General features: G+C 36.2%; 1 protein-coding gene across 1 annotated transcript in view; it reads right to left on the minus strand.

Annotated features, from left to right (window-relative positions):
• LOC134530832 (cell growth regulator with RING finger domain protein 1-like) overlaps positions 1-20,448 on the minus strand; it is a 150,807-nt gene that overhangs the window by 34,871 nt on the left and 95,488 nt on the right. The window contains exons 3-4 of the mRNA XM_063366079.1: positions 8,990-9,161; positions 7,752-7,893 (exon numbers count right to left, since the gene is read on the minus strand). Coding sequence (XP_063222149.1) covers positions 7,752-7,893; positions 8,990-9,161 — 314 coding nt within the window. The remainder of the gene's footprint in view (positions 1-7,751; positions 7,894-8,989; positions 9,162-20,448) is intronic.

A 20,448-nucleotide genomic window follows, 5' to 3' on the forward strand; every position in this document is an offset into this window, starting at 1 on the left:
ATAGATAGATAGGTAGATAGATAAGATAGATAGATAGATAGATAGATAGATAGATAGTTTCTCAAAGATGTTTTTGGTCAGTTCGCCATATCTTCCTTACAACTTCAAAATTAATGATTTAATAACGTAAATAGACAATTTACAAAAATTAATGTTTTGAATTTAATTATTATAAAAACATGTTTATAAAAGCCTTATTTTGGTCACAAGTCTACGCCATTTTTGAGATTGCCATAGCTATATAAATAATCTTACATGCATGACAGCTGTTGAAGCGAATTAACCGAAGTAAGTTCCACATACTTTTATAACTTAATTTGTAACATAACTTATTTAATTTTTTCATTAATTATTTATATAGGGTTTGCAATGTTACTTTATATTTATCTAAACCCCAATAACACTGATATTCTGTCTGCTGTTAGGCTATATATTATTTCTCAAAGGTGTTTCTTTGCCGTTACGCTAAATCTCCCATTGTACTTCATCAAAATGTATGATTTGCATTTACACAGCAACTTTGCTCATAGACTCCGCATTATTCTCACAATTTATTATAAAACTTTGTATTTCCAAATGATGAGGAAATAATTCCCAAGAAAAGTAGGCATAACAATGACCATTAATAAATCACAAGGTCAGACGCTTTAAAGGGCAGGTTTATATTTCCCAGAACCTCTTTACCACATGGTTTTTTCACGAGTTGGTATATTCAATGGTAGGCCTATTTATGTTTGTATCAGGCACATAAGCCCAAAAGTAAAGGATTATCACATTATAACTTCTAACATTGTTATTGAAGAAGATTTTAACTGTAAGAAGTGTAAAAATAAATATTCGATACGGCAAAAATCTGTTGGTACTATATTTTCAATACTTTGCATTAATAAATACTTGCATTTACATACTACCCCATTATTATATTACCATTCGATGTCTGATCAAGATAAAATGTTTTATTCGCACGGGTAAGTTATTTGTTTTTATATTCTCGTCATTCATCCTTACAGCTCCCGCACACTAGGCGACTAATCACACAAATGACATGGTCTGCATCCACCTTCAAGTCGTAGCGACACGCCTGAGCCTGGCCGCCGCAGACAAGTGTGTGCTCTCTCAGTAGTTGCCACGCACTCTCAGGTCGCGGCGAACTGGCCACGGCAACTTGGCCGTCTAGTGCGGGAGCTGTTAAACATTATATTTTAGGATTGGCATCCATGTTTTCTGGACCCGGCCACAGGCTGAAAGCAGTGATTTTGTTATCCATGCGGTGTCATTATTGACAGTTGAAATAACCATAAAGCCATTAATTATTATCTCCTTTAAAGAGTTACTTTATGTGATTAAATACTACATATCTCAAAATAAATAAGCTACTTTAAAACACGTGCTGTTCTGTTAAAACCAAAGTTAATTCAATTGTTGATATCAATCACTTCACCACTTGATGCCGGGAACATAAAATGGGAACGTTTTAAAAACTGATCTCATCTAACTTACGTCAAGTACGTCACAAACCATCTCCCGAATGTTCTTTTGCTATAAAATACGTAAAGAGGCCGGCAAAAATGTGTTTAGTTCAAGTCCTACAAACGTTCATGGAAGTTACTTAGTTATATATTTGAGTTCAATTATGATACGCAAACACAAGTATCTATAGGTGTAATTTTGCAGAACTACACAGAGTTGTCTATGTCATTAACATTAAACTAGGTCAAAGTTATTCTGTTTATTTTAACAAGGCGTGAAAGTGAGAATTTCGCAAGAATATCTGAATAACTGTTTATTTATCCTTACATATACATTTATTATCTCAAAGGTGGCCATATTGTGTTTTCGCTACGTATGGCGACATGTGACACAACGCTAAGGCGGAAAAATACTTTGTGATCCTTACGGTGTTCCCGAGCCGTGATAAAACAGTCTGCGTTTGAACTTCACTGTGAGAAACGATAGCAACAATATTCACTGAAATACCATTTGCAAGTTTCATAAAAATTATAATTTGTCATCATTATAAAACTATTGCAAGTAGTGTTGTACGTTTTCTCGTAAAAATACATATTTATAATCAAATTCCCATGAACTTAATGAAACACGCAGTAAAATATTTTCGGGGCAGTAAATTAATCTTAAGAAATATTTTGTTCAATAATAAACTTTTTTCCCAACAAATATATTTGTTTAATGAAACAACGTAGGTTACGTAAATTATTTTTATTTATTATCTAGGGATGAGCAGTAGGATGGAGGTTAGGGGGAGAAGCAAATTGCCAGAAGTATTAAAAAACATTGGTTAAGTCAAAGCGTTCAGAATCATAAAAAAAGACTTTATTTGATGCCCCTGACTTTTTACTTACTGACATCGGCGATAAAGTAAACGTGTATAGACGGTTGCAGTGAATGTCCGAAAATATTCGTGTATGGACTGCACTACACAAATCTGAAATAACAACTAAGAAGGCAAAATTCGTTTGTAAAACAGCGTTTTATACATTCCAGGAAAACGCAAATTTCAGCTATTGTATTCAAATGGTTGCAACTTTTATGTTTAACCGCATCCAGTAGGCTAAATTGAACAAACTTAAAACGTCCACACACCATTTGGGTGTATATATACACATATATATATTCATATGTGTAACATATAAAATCACTGTTCGTACAACGTACAAGTCCTCGTTTACCACCAGAAAATGCAAGGCCCTCTGATAGCAGTGTAAATATCAACGTGTGTGTAAAGCTATAGGTCCGCACTTCATATGGGTATATTTATATCATATTAACACACTGTGCCTACAAGTCCTCGTTTAACACCAGAATATGCAAGGTCCTCCGATTGCAGTGTAAATACCAACGTGTGTTTGAAGCCATAGGTCCGCACTTCATATGGGTATATTTATATCATATTAACACACTGTGCCTACAAGTCCTCGTTTAACACCAGAATATGCAAGGTCTTCTGATTGCAGTTTAAATACCAACGTGTGTTTGAAGCCATAGGTCCTCTTTTCATATGGGTATATTTATATCATCTAACACACTATACTTACAAGTTCTTCGTTTAACACCAGAAAATGCAAGGTCTTCTGATTACAGTGTAAATGCCTTTGTGTGTTTGAAGCTATAGGTACGCATTTCACATGGGTACATATATATATATATATATATATATATATATATAGTTTGGCACCGACTTTAAACCGATTAGTAGGTAGCACCTACCAATTATAATATTTTATTAAAATTATAGGTAATAATTATGTTTGGACAAGAACTGTCACATTGAAATTTATTGTATTGTTTATACAATTTTATTGTTTATACAATTATAATGTGAGAATTCGTGTCCAAACATATTACCTATAATTTTAATAAAATATTATAATTTTAATTATTTATTTTTCGATTTCTAGTACCTATAGTATTTTTTTGTGTTTTTTTAGGGCCGTTTGGTTTTTTAAAAATATTATTTTTATGTTTTAATCTTCATGTTCGAAGGCTTATGGTAGTTATGACTTCCAAATAAAATTAAAAATACATATTTCTAATAATACATATTCCTACATATTACAACTAAGAAGTTTATGAATTGAATGTAAGATAAAGGCTGTAAAGTAACGCGTAATAAAGAATTAATTGTTCATGTAGCACAGCTTACATGTATACGCCTGAAATGGCACCCAGTTAAGGTCCTCGGATCATGCGTCTGTGGCTTCGTAATGTGTGAAATGAGAGACGTCCACCACGTCCTCGCAACCAGCGTTAGACACTACGGAGATGTGTATTAGATGTGTGTAAACTCGAGCGAAATGTCCTCGTTTGGAGCGTTGAGAAACATGGGATACACACCGTGTGTAAAGGAGTGTAAGTGACAACGATACTAGCGCGACGTGGTGGTAACACACACACACTACATACTTGATTCTCTACGGTCTATCCGAGGACCTCAAAAAAAAATTTAAAAATCATGTTTTCACACACTAGGTTGACAGAACAGCGTGAATCCGAGGTCTTTTAATCCGAGGACCTGGGGGAGGTCCTCGGATTGCCAAAGGTCCTCGGATCCACGCTGAAATATCATGCTCAAGTCCTCGGATGATACCCTAAGTCCACACACACACACACACACACACACACACACACACACACACACACACACACACACATAGGTGTGGCTGTTAAATTACTGGACTGAAGCTGCTCCCAGCAAACTGCGAGCGATCCACAACATGTTTGAGCATGACTGTGTCTGACGGTCCTTCCACCACCCTGAGCTCACTAGACAAGCCAGCAGGTCGCTCACTTTGACTGTAGCAGTTGATTGAATCAGTCTACGCACTAGTGACGTGTCGGAAAAATATGCCAAGTGGTCAGACAGAGCAACGGATTAACCTCAAGTTTCTTGTTAAACCACGAAAAACTGCTACAGAATCTTATGCAATGTTGAAAGAAGTGTACAGGAATGAATGCTTATTCCACACACAAGTTTTTGAGTGGTTTAAACAGTTTAAAGAAGGGCGTGAAACCACCGTAGACGATCGGCCCTCAGGATGGCCGTCTACGAGGGAAACATTGAAAGAATTGGTAAATGAATCCATGCTGATCGTCATCTGAGCATCCGAGGGCTTGCTGAAATGAAAGGAATAAGACAAAGAATCATTTCACATGCAGAAGGTTTGCGCAAAAATGGTGCCGAAACTCCTCACTCCAAGCAAAAGGAATCAAAACAGAACATTTGTACTGACATCCTAAACCACATCGCCACTAATCCAGATATGTAAGACAAGGTGATTACTTGTGATGAATCGTGGTTTTTTTACTTACGAAGCAACTTAAGAGGCAATCCATTAGAAGAGCCCAAGCTCGCCAAGGCATAAAAAGCCAGGATGAGCAAATCCAAATTCAAAGCAATGATGTTTTGTCTTTTTCAACATTCGTGGCATTGTCTACATTCACTGGATACCCTAGGGTCAGGCGGTCAATCAACATTTCTTCATCGAGGTTCTGACGGCCCTACGTGAGCGTGTGAGAAGATGAAGATACAATTTGTCGAAGACCAAGTCCTGGATCCTTCACCAAGACAATGCACCAGCCTATTCTGCCTTGTCTGTGAAAGAGTTCCTCGCAAAATACGGCATCACCGTGTTGGAACATCCACCGTACTCGCCCGACCTTGCTTCCTGTGACTTTTTTCTATTTCCCAAGGTGAATTCGGTGCTGAAGGGGACAAGATTTGAAGTGTGGAAGCGGTTAAAGCAAAAGCGATGGAGGTTCTCAACTAGCTGACAGAAGAGAACTTCCAGCACTGCTTTCAACAATGGAAACATCGTTTGGAGCGGTGCAGGGATAGCCAATGGGAGTACATTAAAGGTGATAAAACTTCTGCTGTAATTGGTGACGAATAAAAAGTGTTATGACTTCAGTCCGGTTATTTAATAGCCATGCCTCGTATATACACTTTTGAGTTGATCATAGTGTTGAAGTCCATGGATAATGGAACAAAAACTATATCAAAATTTTCCGGTAACAGTAATGGCTACAATAGGTAGTATTTCTTTGAAATATATCTAATAAAAATTTTTTCCTCCCAAAACTAAAACACTTCCAAGAACAGACCATTTACTTTGAACAAGTAGACAAAAAAGTCCCCTTTGCCAAATAACTTGACTATAAACTATATGCACTTGCCTCAAACAAAGCTAGCTAGTAGCCATTTTCACACCAAGTTAGTATTCAGAAATCAGTTAATTGATTGAATGGAAGTAAAAAAGTAGGCCGAATGTGAGAGTAAACATACGGTTTTGATACGTGAATAGTATTAAGACTAAATGACCAGCAATAAACTAGAAAAGTATGAGAATAAATAATTCAGTATAAACATCACCAGGCTACATTCACAACAGCACATACAAAGCACAGACGCATGGAAGTTGAATGTACACAAACAGATAGCAGCTGCTACACTAGAAAATAGCACACGCACATAAAACCAAAATGCAAATGGCACACAGAAAGTTATCGAACTCATAACTTTTCACCGTGCTGTCCACCAAATTTCTGTATGTGACTAATCAGCACGCAATACATCATAGATAAACATTGTCAGCGACACAGAGTAGCTAACAATTGTTTTGACATGTTCATTTGAAAGATATAAAGCGAAAATAATTTAAATTTAGCCCTTTATTTGGGAGGCAAAGCATTTTAGTTAATCCTGTCTAGTTGTTCAAAATTAAATGGCAAAATCAAATGCTTGAATGTAGGTAATCAACTGCTTCATAAAATAATATATCACAAAATGCAAACATTTGGAAATTAAAATTTTCATAAAAACAAAGTAGGAAAAAAGTCAGAATTGTTAAAACCATTGTGTTGTGTGCGAATGTAGCTTAGAAGTCTGTGCTGAGCATGTGCGACCATGCTATTTACATGCTGTTTGTTTGCTATCGAGAATGTAGCCTAGACTTTAATCATCTGTCTGGTTAAACCAACAAACAGCAAGTTGCAGTATCTGAATACAACCTTTAAGAAAACTAATGAAAATCAATTCTGGTGTACTATAACTGTTATTGGTTGGCAAGCAAAATGTATGTTCATTTTATAAACAGTTAGTTTAAAAGGTTCAAAGATTTTTTTTAAAGCTAGTTAAGACTGATCACTACTTTTAACGTAGTACCAGAAACATCCTGTATTAGGTGTTGAAGTTTGTTAAAATATTGTGTGTGGTTAAAGCTGTATTTATCAAGTTAAAAAATAGATGGTATGTAGTGCCACTCACTTGCACAGTTTTTATGTCACAAGCATAAATTAAAGAGTGCTTTGTAGAGTTACAACTTACCCTAGTGTTAAGTGTAAATTGGACAGTTTATGGTTATCATTTCAGCTTTCCCTAAATTTATTAAAACCACCACCATCACAGTCTTATTTCAAACAACCCTACTTACAACAACATTACCATTATACAACCTTCATTGACTGAGTGCATAAGCAAGTTCTTGAACAAGTTAAGTTACTGTAGGGTGGAGATTGTAAGTTTGGCAACTTGATGTCCGAATGGGAAAAGCTCTATGAACTGAGTTTCTGACTTGCTTACTCAAAAAAATTTCAACCGGTCTGACTTTTCAGAAGTATCAAAGTAAAAAAAAAATGAACTAATATAAGAAAGTAAAAACAACTATTGTACTTTTTTTTATTGAGCTAAGAAGGTACATAGGTATTACTTATATAATTTTTACGTACACAACTTAACATTATTTAACCAACATACAATTTTACAGAACAGAACTTTCAGCTTCTTTTAAAACCTATTTATGTTAAACTGCTTTAACTAACAGCAACTAGGGTTTATCGCTTCATGAATAAAACAGCTCTTGCTTTTATTACGGATGAAGTCACAAAAAAAAAATCACTGACATTAACAAATGTAAGAATTAGTGCAAATATTACTGAACACAAATAAACATACAAATAGCTAAAGATACAAATTTACTCTCTCATGAAACTTACTCTACCAATTGACTTAACAATTACAAACAGTCTCTTTATAAAAGATACACATAGTTGGTATTTTATTAAAAAGTTTCAAAACCCTATTTTTTAATAATGCTCATTTAGATATTATTACAAGAAGTTCTCAAAAATAAATGAAATCATGAAAATTTCCAATTTAAAGAATAACTACAAAAATTTAGAATGAATAATGGTAACCCATTGCAATATCAAGCAAGATCAAAATGCAAACAACTCACCGTCTCATCTGGGTGGACAGAGTGCTGGTCATCTCGGACGATGAAGATAACGAGAGGGTATCGCAACCGGGGTGGCGTCCCCAGGTCGAGGCAGGGTTGCGGGAGTGACATTGTCAACAGTTCTTCTCCGTGAGGAAGCTTCCTGAACCGTGGCTAAGGGTTTATTGCCAAAACAAATGTGTGCCTCATTCAGTACCACCAAGTGACTGCTAACTGATTGTGTACCTAGTGTGATAATCATAAAGTATCTCTTAAAACAAAACATTCCACAAACTAATAAGTGGGGTGAAAAATATATAAGTGGAACAGTGAGTACAAATATTTATAGGCTCATTTAATATTAAATAAGATATTAAATGCTATGATATATAAACCAAACAATTATAGTATGAACACAAATATAGAGTAAAAAGTTACCACCAATGTACTTTTGTATAACTTGGTACAGCCAAGTAATTAGCTAGGCAATCTGTTACAACAAGCAAAATAATCAAGGTTAAGATTTACAAGCTATAGAATAACACACAGTGCTATATTTTGGCAATTAAAAATACTCTTTCCGAAAATATTTTGGGCTCTAGCTCTAGCATAGTCAATTTGTCCATTTACAACAGGGGTGGCAAATTCATTTGGGCCATATGCCATTTTTTGTTTTAGTGTACCTTATGCGGACCAACATGATTTGTAGGCAGCAATCTTAGAAGTTGTAAACAAAAAACCTATAATACAAATTTAAATAGTTGAGTCTATAACTAATGTTTGTATTTGTTGCTTATAATGGACAAACAATTACAAAAGGTACTCAACTATTTCAAAGTGCAATAGGAAAATATCTTCTAGATAAAAATTTTAAAATATTATAATAATTTTTTTTTTCAGATAAAAAAAAATAAAAAATAAAAAAATTAATGTATTCTTCAAGAGTGATAACTGCTGAAACACGTGTTTTACGATTAATTTCTAGGCATAAAACAACCTGTACAGATTCTTGGAAGCACTCGGGGGTCTTGCAGACACCCTTTATCTCATTTCTACACCTTATAATGTTAAGGTCACTGCTCAGATCTCATAGTTGCCCTATTAACGGTCAGAAGACTGTGCACCAGTCTTCAGCCTTGCGCTAGAAGCACCAGCGAGTGTCGCACCATCATCCTGCCTCTCTAACACAATCCCTAGAGACCTTCCACAGTATCATAATTTGACGGCCGTGCTCCACAGCCGTTCCGAGTAAAGGATACTTGACGACAACGCCGTGGCGCTGGAAGTGTCCCTCCAGCAGGCAGCCGGCCGCCACCTGCTCTTGAATGGCCCTCCAGGGTCGCCACAGGAAGAGGTGCAGCTCCCGGATGGGGACGCCCCAGAACGCCTGCAGCGTGTACGGCACCTGGCTCGACACCGTGCACTGCAACTCTGCAACACGCCGCCAGCACCGCCATGAGCACTCTGCCATATGCACACACAAACTGGTGCTGACCTTAACAGTAACGTTGCAGTTCTTCAAAATAAAACTTTTCCACACACATATAGCTCTATTTCAATTATGAATGATAACCCTCAGCCACCAAACCCAAGATTTTCATTTAGCATGTTATTGTTTTATTACTACTATTAGCTTAATAGTAGCAGCTAAGCCCATTGGTATATATTTTTAGTAATTTTTTTTTATTTTTCCAATTTTTTTTGTTCTCCTGGACTCCATGTATAGAGCAGTAATGCCCAACATCATTATTTATCAAGAGCTACATAATTTTAAAACTAATCTGAGAGCCAGGCACATGTGAATCAATATTAATTTTTTTTACAAAACTCTGTAAATAAACCAATAAATACAATACTTGGCATGTGATAAATGAAGAAAAATAATTCTCATTAATTTTTTTTATAAAAACTCTTTAAATCAAGGAGGAATTATCGTGGAATAATATACATATTACAACAATATAAATTATTTTGTTTAGTATTTCTGTGAGAAATTGTGATTTCTGAACATTGTATGCTGAAACATTATTCTACATACATGTATGTAAACAAAGATGGCTCATACACAAAAGTAAACCTCATAATATTTATTTATTTAAATATTCTTTGAGGGATGCACAAAAGAATTTTGTGGGTTAGATCTGGCAAACACTGCTATAGAGGTTGGCATACCAGATTTCTAGCCCTTGGTTTGAGGGTTTGTAATCTATCCCCCACTAAGCCTCCCAGCATAAGGCAATGACGTCAATATACTCTAAAATAAATACTTCCTTTCACATGCACATAAATGTGCTCCCAGCTGTGTGAAAAATGCCAATGTGAGGTGTTAATGCACAAACAAGCAAAACAAAGCAAGAGCACCAATAAGAAGAAGCAAAGTTCAGCACTTCCATTGCTGTCAGCATATTCGTCAGTCCCCAAGACACTCGCTCTTGGCTGAGCAAGCCACCAGGTGCCTGGCTTCTCTGCTAACTACCTACTAGTAAATTAAGTTATACATTATTGAATGTATAGCGATGCACACCTGCCACTAAACTCATATTTTATGAGCACCATTTAAGTAAATTAAATTTTTTGAACCAACAATTACAAAATATACTTAACTATTTAAAAGTGCAATTCATTTTAACCACCCATTTATTTACCAATAGTTGAACATCACATCTGACAAAAAAAACCTTTGGGTAAAAACAATTAACACAAAAATCCATGGCAACTCAAAAAAAAAGTTATGTAATCTTAACTGCCCAAAATTGAATCTATGGCCACCCTATTATGGTTTAAATAATTTAACCCACAAATTTAAAAATTATTTAAATAATTGGAGACACAACATTAAAGTTATAAATATTGGATTTTAAAAATTGATATTGGAAGTCTAGGAATAAGAGATTTCAAAATTTTGATCATGTTTTTAAAAAATCAGGTGTGAAACTACACCATATTTGACTGAGCCCAACACAGTAATTTGTTTCACTGCCACCAATGAGGAAGTTTATTTGGATACAAGAAATGCAGACTGGCAGTTATTTCATTTTCTTGTCATTTCAATCATTTGTGGGTTTTTTCCTTTATTTATATTATGATAGACATTTTCTCAAAACAGATAATTTTCTTATAATTATCTAACAGCAGGAAAAAAAAGAAATCCAAATCTAACTTCGGTAATGAGCAATTTAAGTGTTCTCAATTTGCAAATACACATAATATGAAAGTTGGTCACAAAATGTATAACTGTATTCTTTGTTTGTATATTTTAAAACAATGACAAGCATGATAAATATAAACGAATTGTATTTTCAACTACATTTCTTTATGCTTATCACACATAGTTTCCGCACCCGCCGCTAGAATTCGCTGCCGAAGCAGCTACATCGACCATTGAATCATTTGATTAGTAGACAGAAATATTAAACTATATAACGACACGGCTACGATAAAAGCAAAAAAGACTTGGAATAAATACTAAAACCCGGCTTTGGCACTGATTTTCGACAATTAATTTTTTATTTTTTTAAATACTGGCCATCCTGTTAAAATTCATTAAACAGCTATTACTGCAAAGTTTACCTTTGGCTTTGTGAACTTTGGTTCGCGCCATCCGCCACAGATGGCAGCACCATTCCATACGACTTACGTTATATTTCCGTAATTACTCCTACCAAATGCCACATAACGAGAGCCAAGCTTTCACGCTTGTGGGGAACTCCCTTCCTGGGTCCAGTACTGGTTGCTGTCACATCCCCTCGCCCCCGCAGTGCACGCTGTGATTGGAGAATATCCACGGCTTCGGCCGGGATTGCTCGCGGCGGGAGGCTGCGGGGCGAGCGGGCTGACCTTCGCGCCGGTTGCGCCACCGCAGACGCAACCCGGCTGTTACCTCACCGGCCGGGCGGGCGACGGGCGGCGGTGAAAGTGCGGGCCAGCCAGGCGGCACCGCGCAGCCCCGAGCACGCCGCGGCGGCAGTCTCCAGTCCTGCGGTCCTGCGGTCCGCTCTCTGCTGCTGGCCGTTTGCATGCCCACTTCTTCTGCTTCTTGAGCGTCCGCAATTTTCTCTTCCCAAGTTTCTTGCAAAGTGGAGACTTCCAGAGTCGTGGCAAAAGGAAACCGCCCCCGCCCCCACCACCACCCCCCACCCCCCTCAACACCTTCATTAGTTCCCCACATTTATATTTGTATTAAGTGAAGATATATCCACAAACATTTTTTTTGTTAGTGATTTGTAGTAATTCTTTACATCATTCCAATGTTTCTCTATTGCAATGAGCATTATTAATCATTCAAAATTTCACCCCGCTAAGGTTCTCACGCCAAGTTGAGTTTTCATGTTCTCTTCCCTACCACTATTTAAAGGGCAAAAACTGAAATTCTAACACGGTACCGACCCTTGCAATCGTTGTTCTCACGCCAATATTTACAACATATATTCACTAGGTCTAACATTATGAGTGCAATAATTTAAGCAAGTTTTCGTAAATGTTATCGCTTGCGCGAATTTTTAACATCCATTATATTACACTTAGCGAATAGCTTCTCAAAATACAAAACTGTATAAATTGTAGAAACAGCCTTTAAATAAATTAAATGGAGAGAAAATGAAATGACAACTCAACATAACGTGTGAGCCTGATTAAATTGCGTAGCGAGCATAGGCTTATCAGACATCATCTCTTACCCGGAAAAGTCCTTTTTGTGTAGCCTCGTTAAAGGGGAGAGATAGGAACAGACAGATGTAATCTTGGCTTAAACGATTTTTAGGTCATAACCATTGCTTATCATGTAATATTGTTACGAACGTTAGCAAGGCCGCGTCACGCGCAGGTGCACGCCGTAACATGAGATGTGCCGTGCGCACCTGGGTCGCCGCTTTATCTCCCTCCAGCCCTCCGCACTCCCCGCGCGACGCCCTGCCTTTGACACGTAACTGACACCGGACAGCTGGGAGTTGCGCGAGCCGCCGACACGTGTTTTCGAGAGATTTCTGCCGTCGGGACGGCTCGCGATGACGCCACAGGCCCCGGCCGCTCTCGTGAGTTCTGGAATTGCGCTGGGGCCTATATATATGCCCGAGGACGCCAGTCGGGGAGAGAGTCAGTTCAGAGTGTTCAGTCGGGAGTTCTCCCGCGGCGGAGTTTCCGGGCGATAGTGCCTGGGGTGCGGCAGTGGCGAAGTCCTTGGACGAAGGTTCCAGGGCAGGGAGTGAGGGAGTTCAGTGGAGTCGGGAGTTTTCCCGCGGCGGAGTTTCCGGGCAATAGTGTCGCGGGCGTGGCGGAGTCCCGAGCGAAGTCCCGAGCGAGGCATCGAGCGGATCCTCGGTGAAGGCAAGTGTCGGCGGCGGCGGAGTGCGGCGACGGAGTCCCGCGGCGGAGACCCAAGAGGGGTGCTGCGGCGAGAGTTGCGCCAGAGGTGCAGCCCAGCGAGGTGCGCGGTGTGCGAAAACGAGTGACTGGGGAATAGAACTTTCTTTAATTGTAATAAATTATTTGCCATTTTAGAAGATTTTTGTAAATGACATAGTAGCGGCAATAAATAAAACTGTGTAGTGTAATAAAATCTTTAATTGGGCTATCCTTTACGAACCCGCGGTAAATCGTAACAATATTGTAAATTTTAATTCATTAAGGCACAACGCACACATTAAAGAAACTTTCTGATTCTATAAAATAGTGAATATTGACTATATTTTTACAGATGATGTTATTCATATTCTAACTCTCCCCCCTTAACAGTACGGGCAGGTTTTCTAAGAAACTATCAACTGTCTTCGTGTTTAAGAGAAGTAAAAACAGATTTTGTAAGAGCGATTTACTGCGATAAACAAGACTGATGCATTTAAATGTACTTTAGTTAAACATGACTTAAACTATTTGCATATCACTTGGTTTGTTTTACCAATGTACTTAACGTAGTTGTATATTTGTGGTTTGTTTCTGTTCTTGTATTCAAAAATAGAAGCCGGCAACAACTGCGACCTAAATCGACAAGCACCTTCCCTCATATAAAAAAAAATTGCAAGAGAGCTATCGAGATAGATTTACCGGAAAAAGAAGCTTTCAGATATTAGCGATATCCGTGAAACTTAAAAGAGGATACGAAAGGTCGCATCCTGCTTGAATAACTAAAATACAAAAACAATAATAGAATCTGAACGACTAGACAGAATTTAATGGGGTTTGTTTTGTCAGCTAGATATTTTCATGATGACCTGAATGCACAGAAATAGTCAATAATACAGTGTATAGTTAAAAAAAAAATTGTTAACTTTTTTTTTTTTACAAAATTGAGGGCTTAAAAGCAAAAAATAAATAAACAAACAAACATGAAAACAATTTAGCTGCAAAAATTACTAACATCACATAAGAAAGTTCTCTATAATAACAAAATCTTATAACGAAACCTTTTTCAATGAGTTTTTCTTATAATCGCATAACAGAATGTTTAAACTGAAATTAGCTTAAAATTGTAATGTATTAATCGTTACAAGATTTGTTTCTAAAAAGATCTTTCTTAAGTGATATTAATAAATTTTACAGCCTAAATTTTAATAGTTTATTTTTTTATTTTAAGCATTTATTTTATGAAAAACCTTTTGCAATTTTTTTAAAACTACACACTGTATTTACTATTTATATACCTTCATTCAGGTCTCCATAATGAAAATATCTAGCCGAGTAAAGTAACTCCACCGAATTCTGTCAGGGCGATATTGTTTTAACGTTCTCTTTTATAACATTCCTGTGTTACACCGAGCATTCACTCGCTCGCGGGGTGGACTGCAGCAAGCTCTCCAGCGTGATCCTCGCAGTGCAGATAGAATTGTATCCCCCCCCCCCCCTTGGAAAGGGTACCTTTCATACTTTTGGTGGCGGTAGTCTAGCTGGGTAGAAACTGGAAAGGTGCCCTTTCCGATTTCTTAAAAGGTTTCGGTTTTAATGCAAATATGCACTGGAAAGGTATCCCCTCGGAAAGGGTACCTTTCAGGATTTTCTGTACAATGACACGGCAGAAAATAAAACGGCAGAAAATAAACTGGAAAGGTACCCTTTCAAAATTTTGCTCTTTCATAATCCAATCAAAGTCATAACTCAAGAATTAAGAAAGAATTTTTTTTTTATACATTTCATTTGAAGTAGTTTTAAATCAAACGTTAAGATCATAAGCAATATAAAAAAATACTTAAAAATATTGTGGACGGTTGGTTGGGTTAGTATAGCTACATTAAAAATACTATGAAATCATATTGAAAAGATTCCATTATCTAGCTAATGCTCGGCATGCATTGCAATGCCTCATCCAGTTTTGTTTTGTAATATGTTTGAAGTAGTTACACATGTACAAATCATCTAACCATCTCTCTAAATATATATTTATCTCTATGTAGTGTACGGATTAGCGCCAAAAAAAATCGTACGAATCTGAAATAACTTTCATTATATGCTCTTTTACGTCCTCTTTTCATAACCGCCTGCGGAGATAGGAAATTCCAATTACTTTTGGAGATATCGAATTTTTAAATTTTAATAAAATTTTAAATTTTTTTATAAAAATCTGAAATAACTTTTATTATATGCCCTTTAACGTCCTCTTTTCATTACAGCCTGCGGAGATAGTAAATTCCAATTACATTTGGAGATATCGAAATTTTAAATTTTAATCACTATACCTGCACATTCACACCGAGTTCACCATTGTTTTTTGTTTACGAGTATCAATTTTTTTTTATGTCACGTGATAGTTCGTGATAGTTCGTGATAGGCCAATATTAAAATGAACCAATAGGCCGCCTCCAACTTAGGTGAGTTTTTAACGTTTCAAATTTTTATGCTTTAAAAAATTACGTTCGTTCCTACTGTTAATCCTTGTTCCGGTTTGTTAGGTTAGGTCAGCTACATTATAAATACTTTCAAACTAAACAAAAATTAAAATGAATTTTATTATTTTTAATGTCCGTTCAGTTTCAAAGTATTTATAATGTAGCTGACCTGACCTAACCTACCTTTGTCCCGTTTTGTTAGTTCAGGTCAGTTACATTATAAATACTTAAAACTATACAACAAGTAAAATAAATTGATATTATTTTTAATTTCCGTTTAATTTGAAGTATTTATAATGTAACTAACCTTACCTAATGGAAAATTTCTGTTATTTATGCATTCACGCGCACATGGCAAAATGTAAAATAGCGACGCTCGAATGATTACATAGGTCTTGTATTGCAAAATAATAACGGCGATATCTCCAAAAGTAATTGGAATTTCTTATCTCTGCAGGCGGTTATGAAAAGAGGACGTAAAAGGGCATATAATGAAAGTTATTTCAGATTTGTACGATTTTTTTTGGCGCTAATCCGTACACTACATATTTACCTCTACATCTATATATATATATGTATCTCTATCTCTATTTATCTCTTTATATCTACATATATACATATATAACTCCCACTATATCTATCTCTTCTATATATAAATTTCTATATAGCTCTATACATCTATATATCTCTTTATCTAAATCCATTTAATTTTTCTATACCTCGCTCTATCTCAAATTATCTCTCTCTCTCTCCCAATCTCACTCTATATATTATATCACTCTATCTATGTCTCTCTTTTATATTTAAATAAATTATAAATTGTGCCATGCGTGCGCACTTTATACAACAAAAACAGACGAAGTGCCGCTATATAATATGAAATAAACACATTTTTTGAAACGATTTGTGCTCCAACTATTGCAAAATAGTTATACCGTCTCAGAAACCTTCACGGGCATGCGCATAACAACTCACCAAAATTTCATCGCAATCGGATGAATGGTATAGGAACGCATACGGCACAAACAAACGAAAATTAAAGACATGACAAACGCATCAAACGATGGTGCGTTTAAAATTCAAGGCAACTCTATCTATTGATTTAGCGCCTTTATTTTGCTAGCCGCTGCTAGCTCCACTAAGCGGACTGGTCTCACCAAGGAGAAAAATATGAATTTGCCAGACCTTACCACAGAATAAACAATTGGTAACATTTTGTTGCTTCTGTTACCAATTGTTTATTCTGTGACCTTACTATGTGTATGATCGTGTGGCAGACAGAGAAATTACACTCACTCACTATTTGTATGTCTATGACCTATGATTTTTTCTGTTATAAAATGAAATTATCAATTTTTTACTCCCTTAGGGATGGAATTTCATATTAATATGTGGTCTATGTGTTAATTCAGATAATGAGCTCGCTTTAGGCGGGGAAGGTTGATCAAGTGTTAATTGATCAGCTATCGACCGGGGTTGAAAAATATAAAATTCTATTAAAAATTAGGGGTTGGTGATAGAAGGGTGAAAATTTAGGGTTGTATGTACTTTAATGCCACATTATGAAAAAATAAAAAGTTTGTCAAAATCGGTCAAGCCGTTTCGGATGAGTATGGTAACTAACACTGTGACACGAGAATTTTATATATAAGATTTACATTCGATTAAGTGTACATGTTGAAATGCAGTTTATTGACCTACGTTGTAAATTGTAATACACATTTGAAAGATAAATTATACATGTATGTAAGTATCTTGAACTTTTTACTCGTAATAATCGAAAAGTAATTTCCTAACCTGCGAAATCATGCTTTGCCCATAGCATTACACTTTAGCAGCACCTATATCTGATAACAAATTTTCTTTAGATAGTGCATATGAAATCAAAACCACAGAATCGACTGGATGATGTTTACTTGGAAAGTTAAATTCGAATTGCTTTCATCGGGCATTAAAACACTGACATCGCTTAGTTAAATCAAGAAAGTGAATTAAAAACCGTACATTTAAAAATAATATTCTTTTGGATGGGTTTATTTCTTAAAATTAATTAAAGTGTCAAAAATAAAATTTAAAACTCAAACGCTATTGTTTTCACAAATATTTTATAAGCTACAGTGCTGCCCGCAACACTTTACCTGATGGAACAAATGTTCCAGACCACTGGTACGGGCCTTGGCTGAATCGTATGGCGTGAATCCGTTTCTAATGAACTCGTCGACAAGACATAAACCAAAAATAGTAACTAGAAACTATAATTTCCCTTGCCTTATTTCAAGCACAGAGTATTTGAATATGGATCAGCTGCTCGCTAGTACAACTTCGCGGTCGGAATAAAAAAACACACTATTTTGCAACGTTTCAAACATTTCCACGATTTTAGAATATTTTAAATGCCCCCAAACCTAACCAACCTTACCTTCCAGTTATACAAACTAAACGTGCGAAAATAATAAATAAGACAGTAGTTTTGCGAGAATGTTATTTACATCTAACCTACTTTAACCTTTACTACAGAAAAAAAAGTAATACGAATATTCACGAACGGGGGTCGGTAAATATAAGGTTTCTTAAAATAAAAAAAAAAAAAATTTTTTTTAATCAACCCAAGATGGTCATCCCGCTCCTATCCATCGCCTGTAGCCAGCTACAATAGTGCCGCAGTGTGTTGTAGCGGCGTACAGTGACGTGCATAGATCACTGGCGTCGCACCGCCCACTTGACCTCGTTCAGCCGGTCAACCGGTTTCTTCGTTTCGGCCAACTGGTCTCTTCGGCTCGCCTGCCGGTTTCTCCGCGCCGCGACGGTGACGCAACTATGGTTTTCGCGCGGGGCGGGGGTTGAATCACGAGCTCCCGATACCAGGACTCGCAATTAACTAGAACACACTTGACGTCCGCACGAAGCTGGAATTACTGTACATTCATTCCGTTCACGGTACGAGTGTCTTTCAGCCAGCAACAATCCCGCTCTGGATTTAACGCGGGAACCAAATCGAAAGATAATCCAACTATTTTTCCACCCAGGGTAAAATTTAAAAAAAAAAAAAAAAGTTAACACCACTGGAGTATATAATACTCAGTTTTAACTTACTAGAATATACTAGCTGCATACATATTTTTTAGCTTAGCCGCAGAGGGATTGTAAAAGAAAAACTGCGAACCAGAAAACATTATATTCAATGCACTCACTCGACTTTTCATGCCACCTTCATTAACGAATTTTCTCTCTTAATTAGGCCTATTTAGCTAAAAAGAAATTCCTGGATATTATAAAAACATTGCAAATTTGTAACGGTCATAACGAGTATGTACAGTAGGTACTGCCTAAAACTGCTTGTTTCTCTTACGCAATAATTATTAGCCATGCATTTTCGAGGACTTAAAACTATATAAACTATTTCCCAATAAAGTATTTATTTTCACGTCATTATCTAATACTATCTGGCCAACTCGGCGTTGCCCGGCTAAACCCTCCTTGGGAGATGATTTTCGAAAAACCTCGTTTGGAGTTTATGGCTATTTAATATAAGGAACATCCCTGCCGAGTTAAGAGTCAGTAGAACATATAGGTACTTGAGAAACGGAAATGTTAATATTTAACGCCCCCGCAACCACCCTTGAAGCTTATGTTAGTAAAGTTCGTTCATAGTAGATGCCTATATAGGAAAAGGAATATAAGTATAAAATTTCAAGTATGTGAAGGTCTTACATTTCCATAGAATCCGTGATGAGTTAATGTTTCTCCATATACGAACTTTGCCACCCTCATTCATCCCCTTAGGAGATGAATTTTCAATAATGAAACCCGTGTTATTTTACTTCGTTTGAAGAGTATATTTACAAAATGTTATCAACGTAACTAACAAAAAAGTTTGTTCATATAAACTTTACAACCCCTTATTATTTCTTAGGGATGAAATTTCAAAAAAATTCCTTCAAATCTCTAGGTACACCGGTTTAGGTTGTGCGTTGTTTGTCTCTCTGTCAGTCAGTCAGCCACGGTACTTCTTTATATCTAAGGCCATGCAAATATTAATTTTGTGCATTGGATAACACAAAATTGATTGTTGGGCTACTGTTTCATAATTTTCCGTGATTAACAGTTCATCAAAACCAGCAACTAGCGGTACCTATGCAGCGTGATGAATCATAATTTTATCTACACACTTAGGCTGCAGCTGCATCTCGAAAATAAATAAATAGTATGATTTACGGTTTATGTGCTTTCAAAGGCTGGTACACGCCTTTGAAATTGGAGCTGAAAAACTTTTTTAATCGTAAATAACAGAGAAAGTATTTAAAATGTAACACTTAAATATCCAATTAATTAAAGTTATATAACCACAACAAAAGTTGTTTCTGATATAAAATTATTTCATTAAAATAATTGCGGGCGACACCATTAATAACCATGCATTTTTTTAAGGTGTACCTATAAAAGCCCTAACAAATACTTTAGGCTGTTCCCAAACCTTTTCAGATCTGGTGCACTTACAAGTTTAATATTTTTTTTTTTTTGCGGCGTTCTAGTCGAAATATGTGTACAATTACAAAAAAGATGACATCTTTATTTATTTATTTATTTATTTATTTATTTATTTATTTTACGACACTAGGCACAGAAATGAAAACATCCACAATCTGAGGCTCACATAGGTATAATTTGAATTGACACAAAAAAACTTATTATTATTATTAATGAAAAATACAAAAATATTCAGTTGATAGTTAATTAATGTGACGTGTGAGAATTTTTTTTTTCAAAGCGTGGAATTAACTTGACACTGCGACTCTCATTTTTTGCTCCATATTGATCTTTGAGCGAAATTTGCTCTCTATTACAACTACAGCTGAAAATCCGGCTTCGCATAAATAGGATGTTGCAAAGGGAATGAGAATCCT

The sequence above is a fragment of the Bacillus rossius genome, chromosome 3 (assembly GCF_032445375.1).
Source record: "Bacillus rossius redtenbacheri isolate Brsri chromosome 3, Brsri_v3, whole genome shotgun sequence".
NCBI lineage: Eukaryota > Metazoa > Arthropoda > Insecta > Phasmatodea > Bacillidae > Bacillus > Bacillus rossius.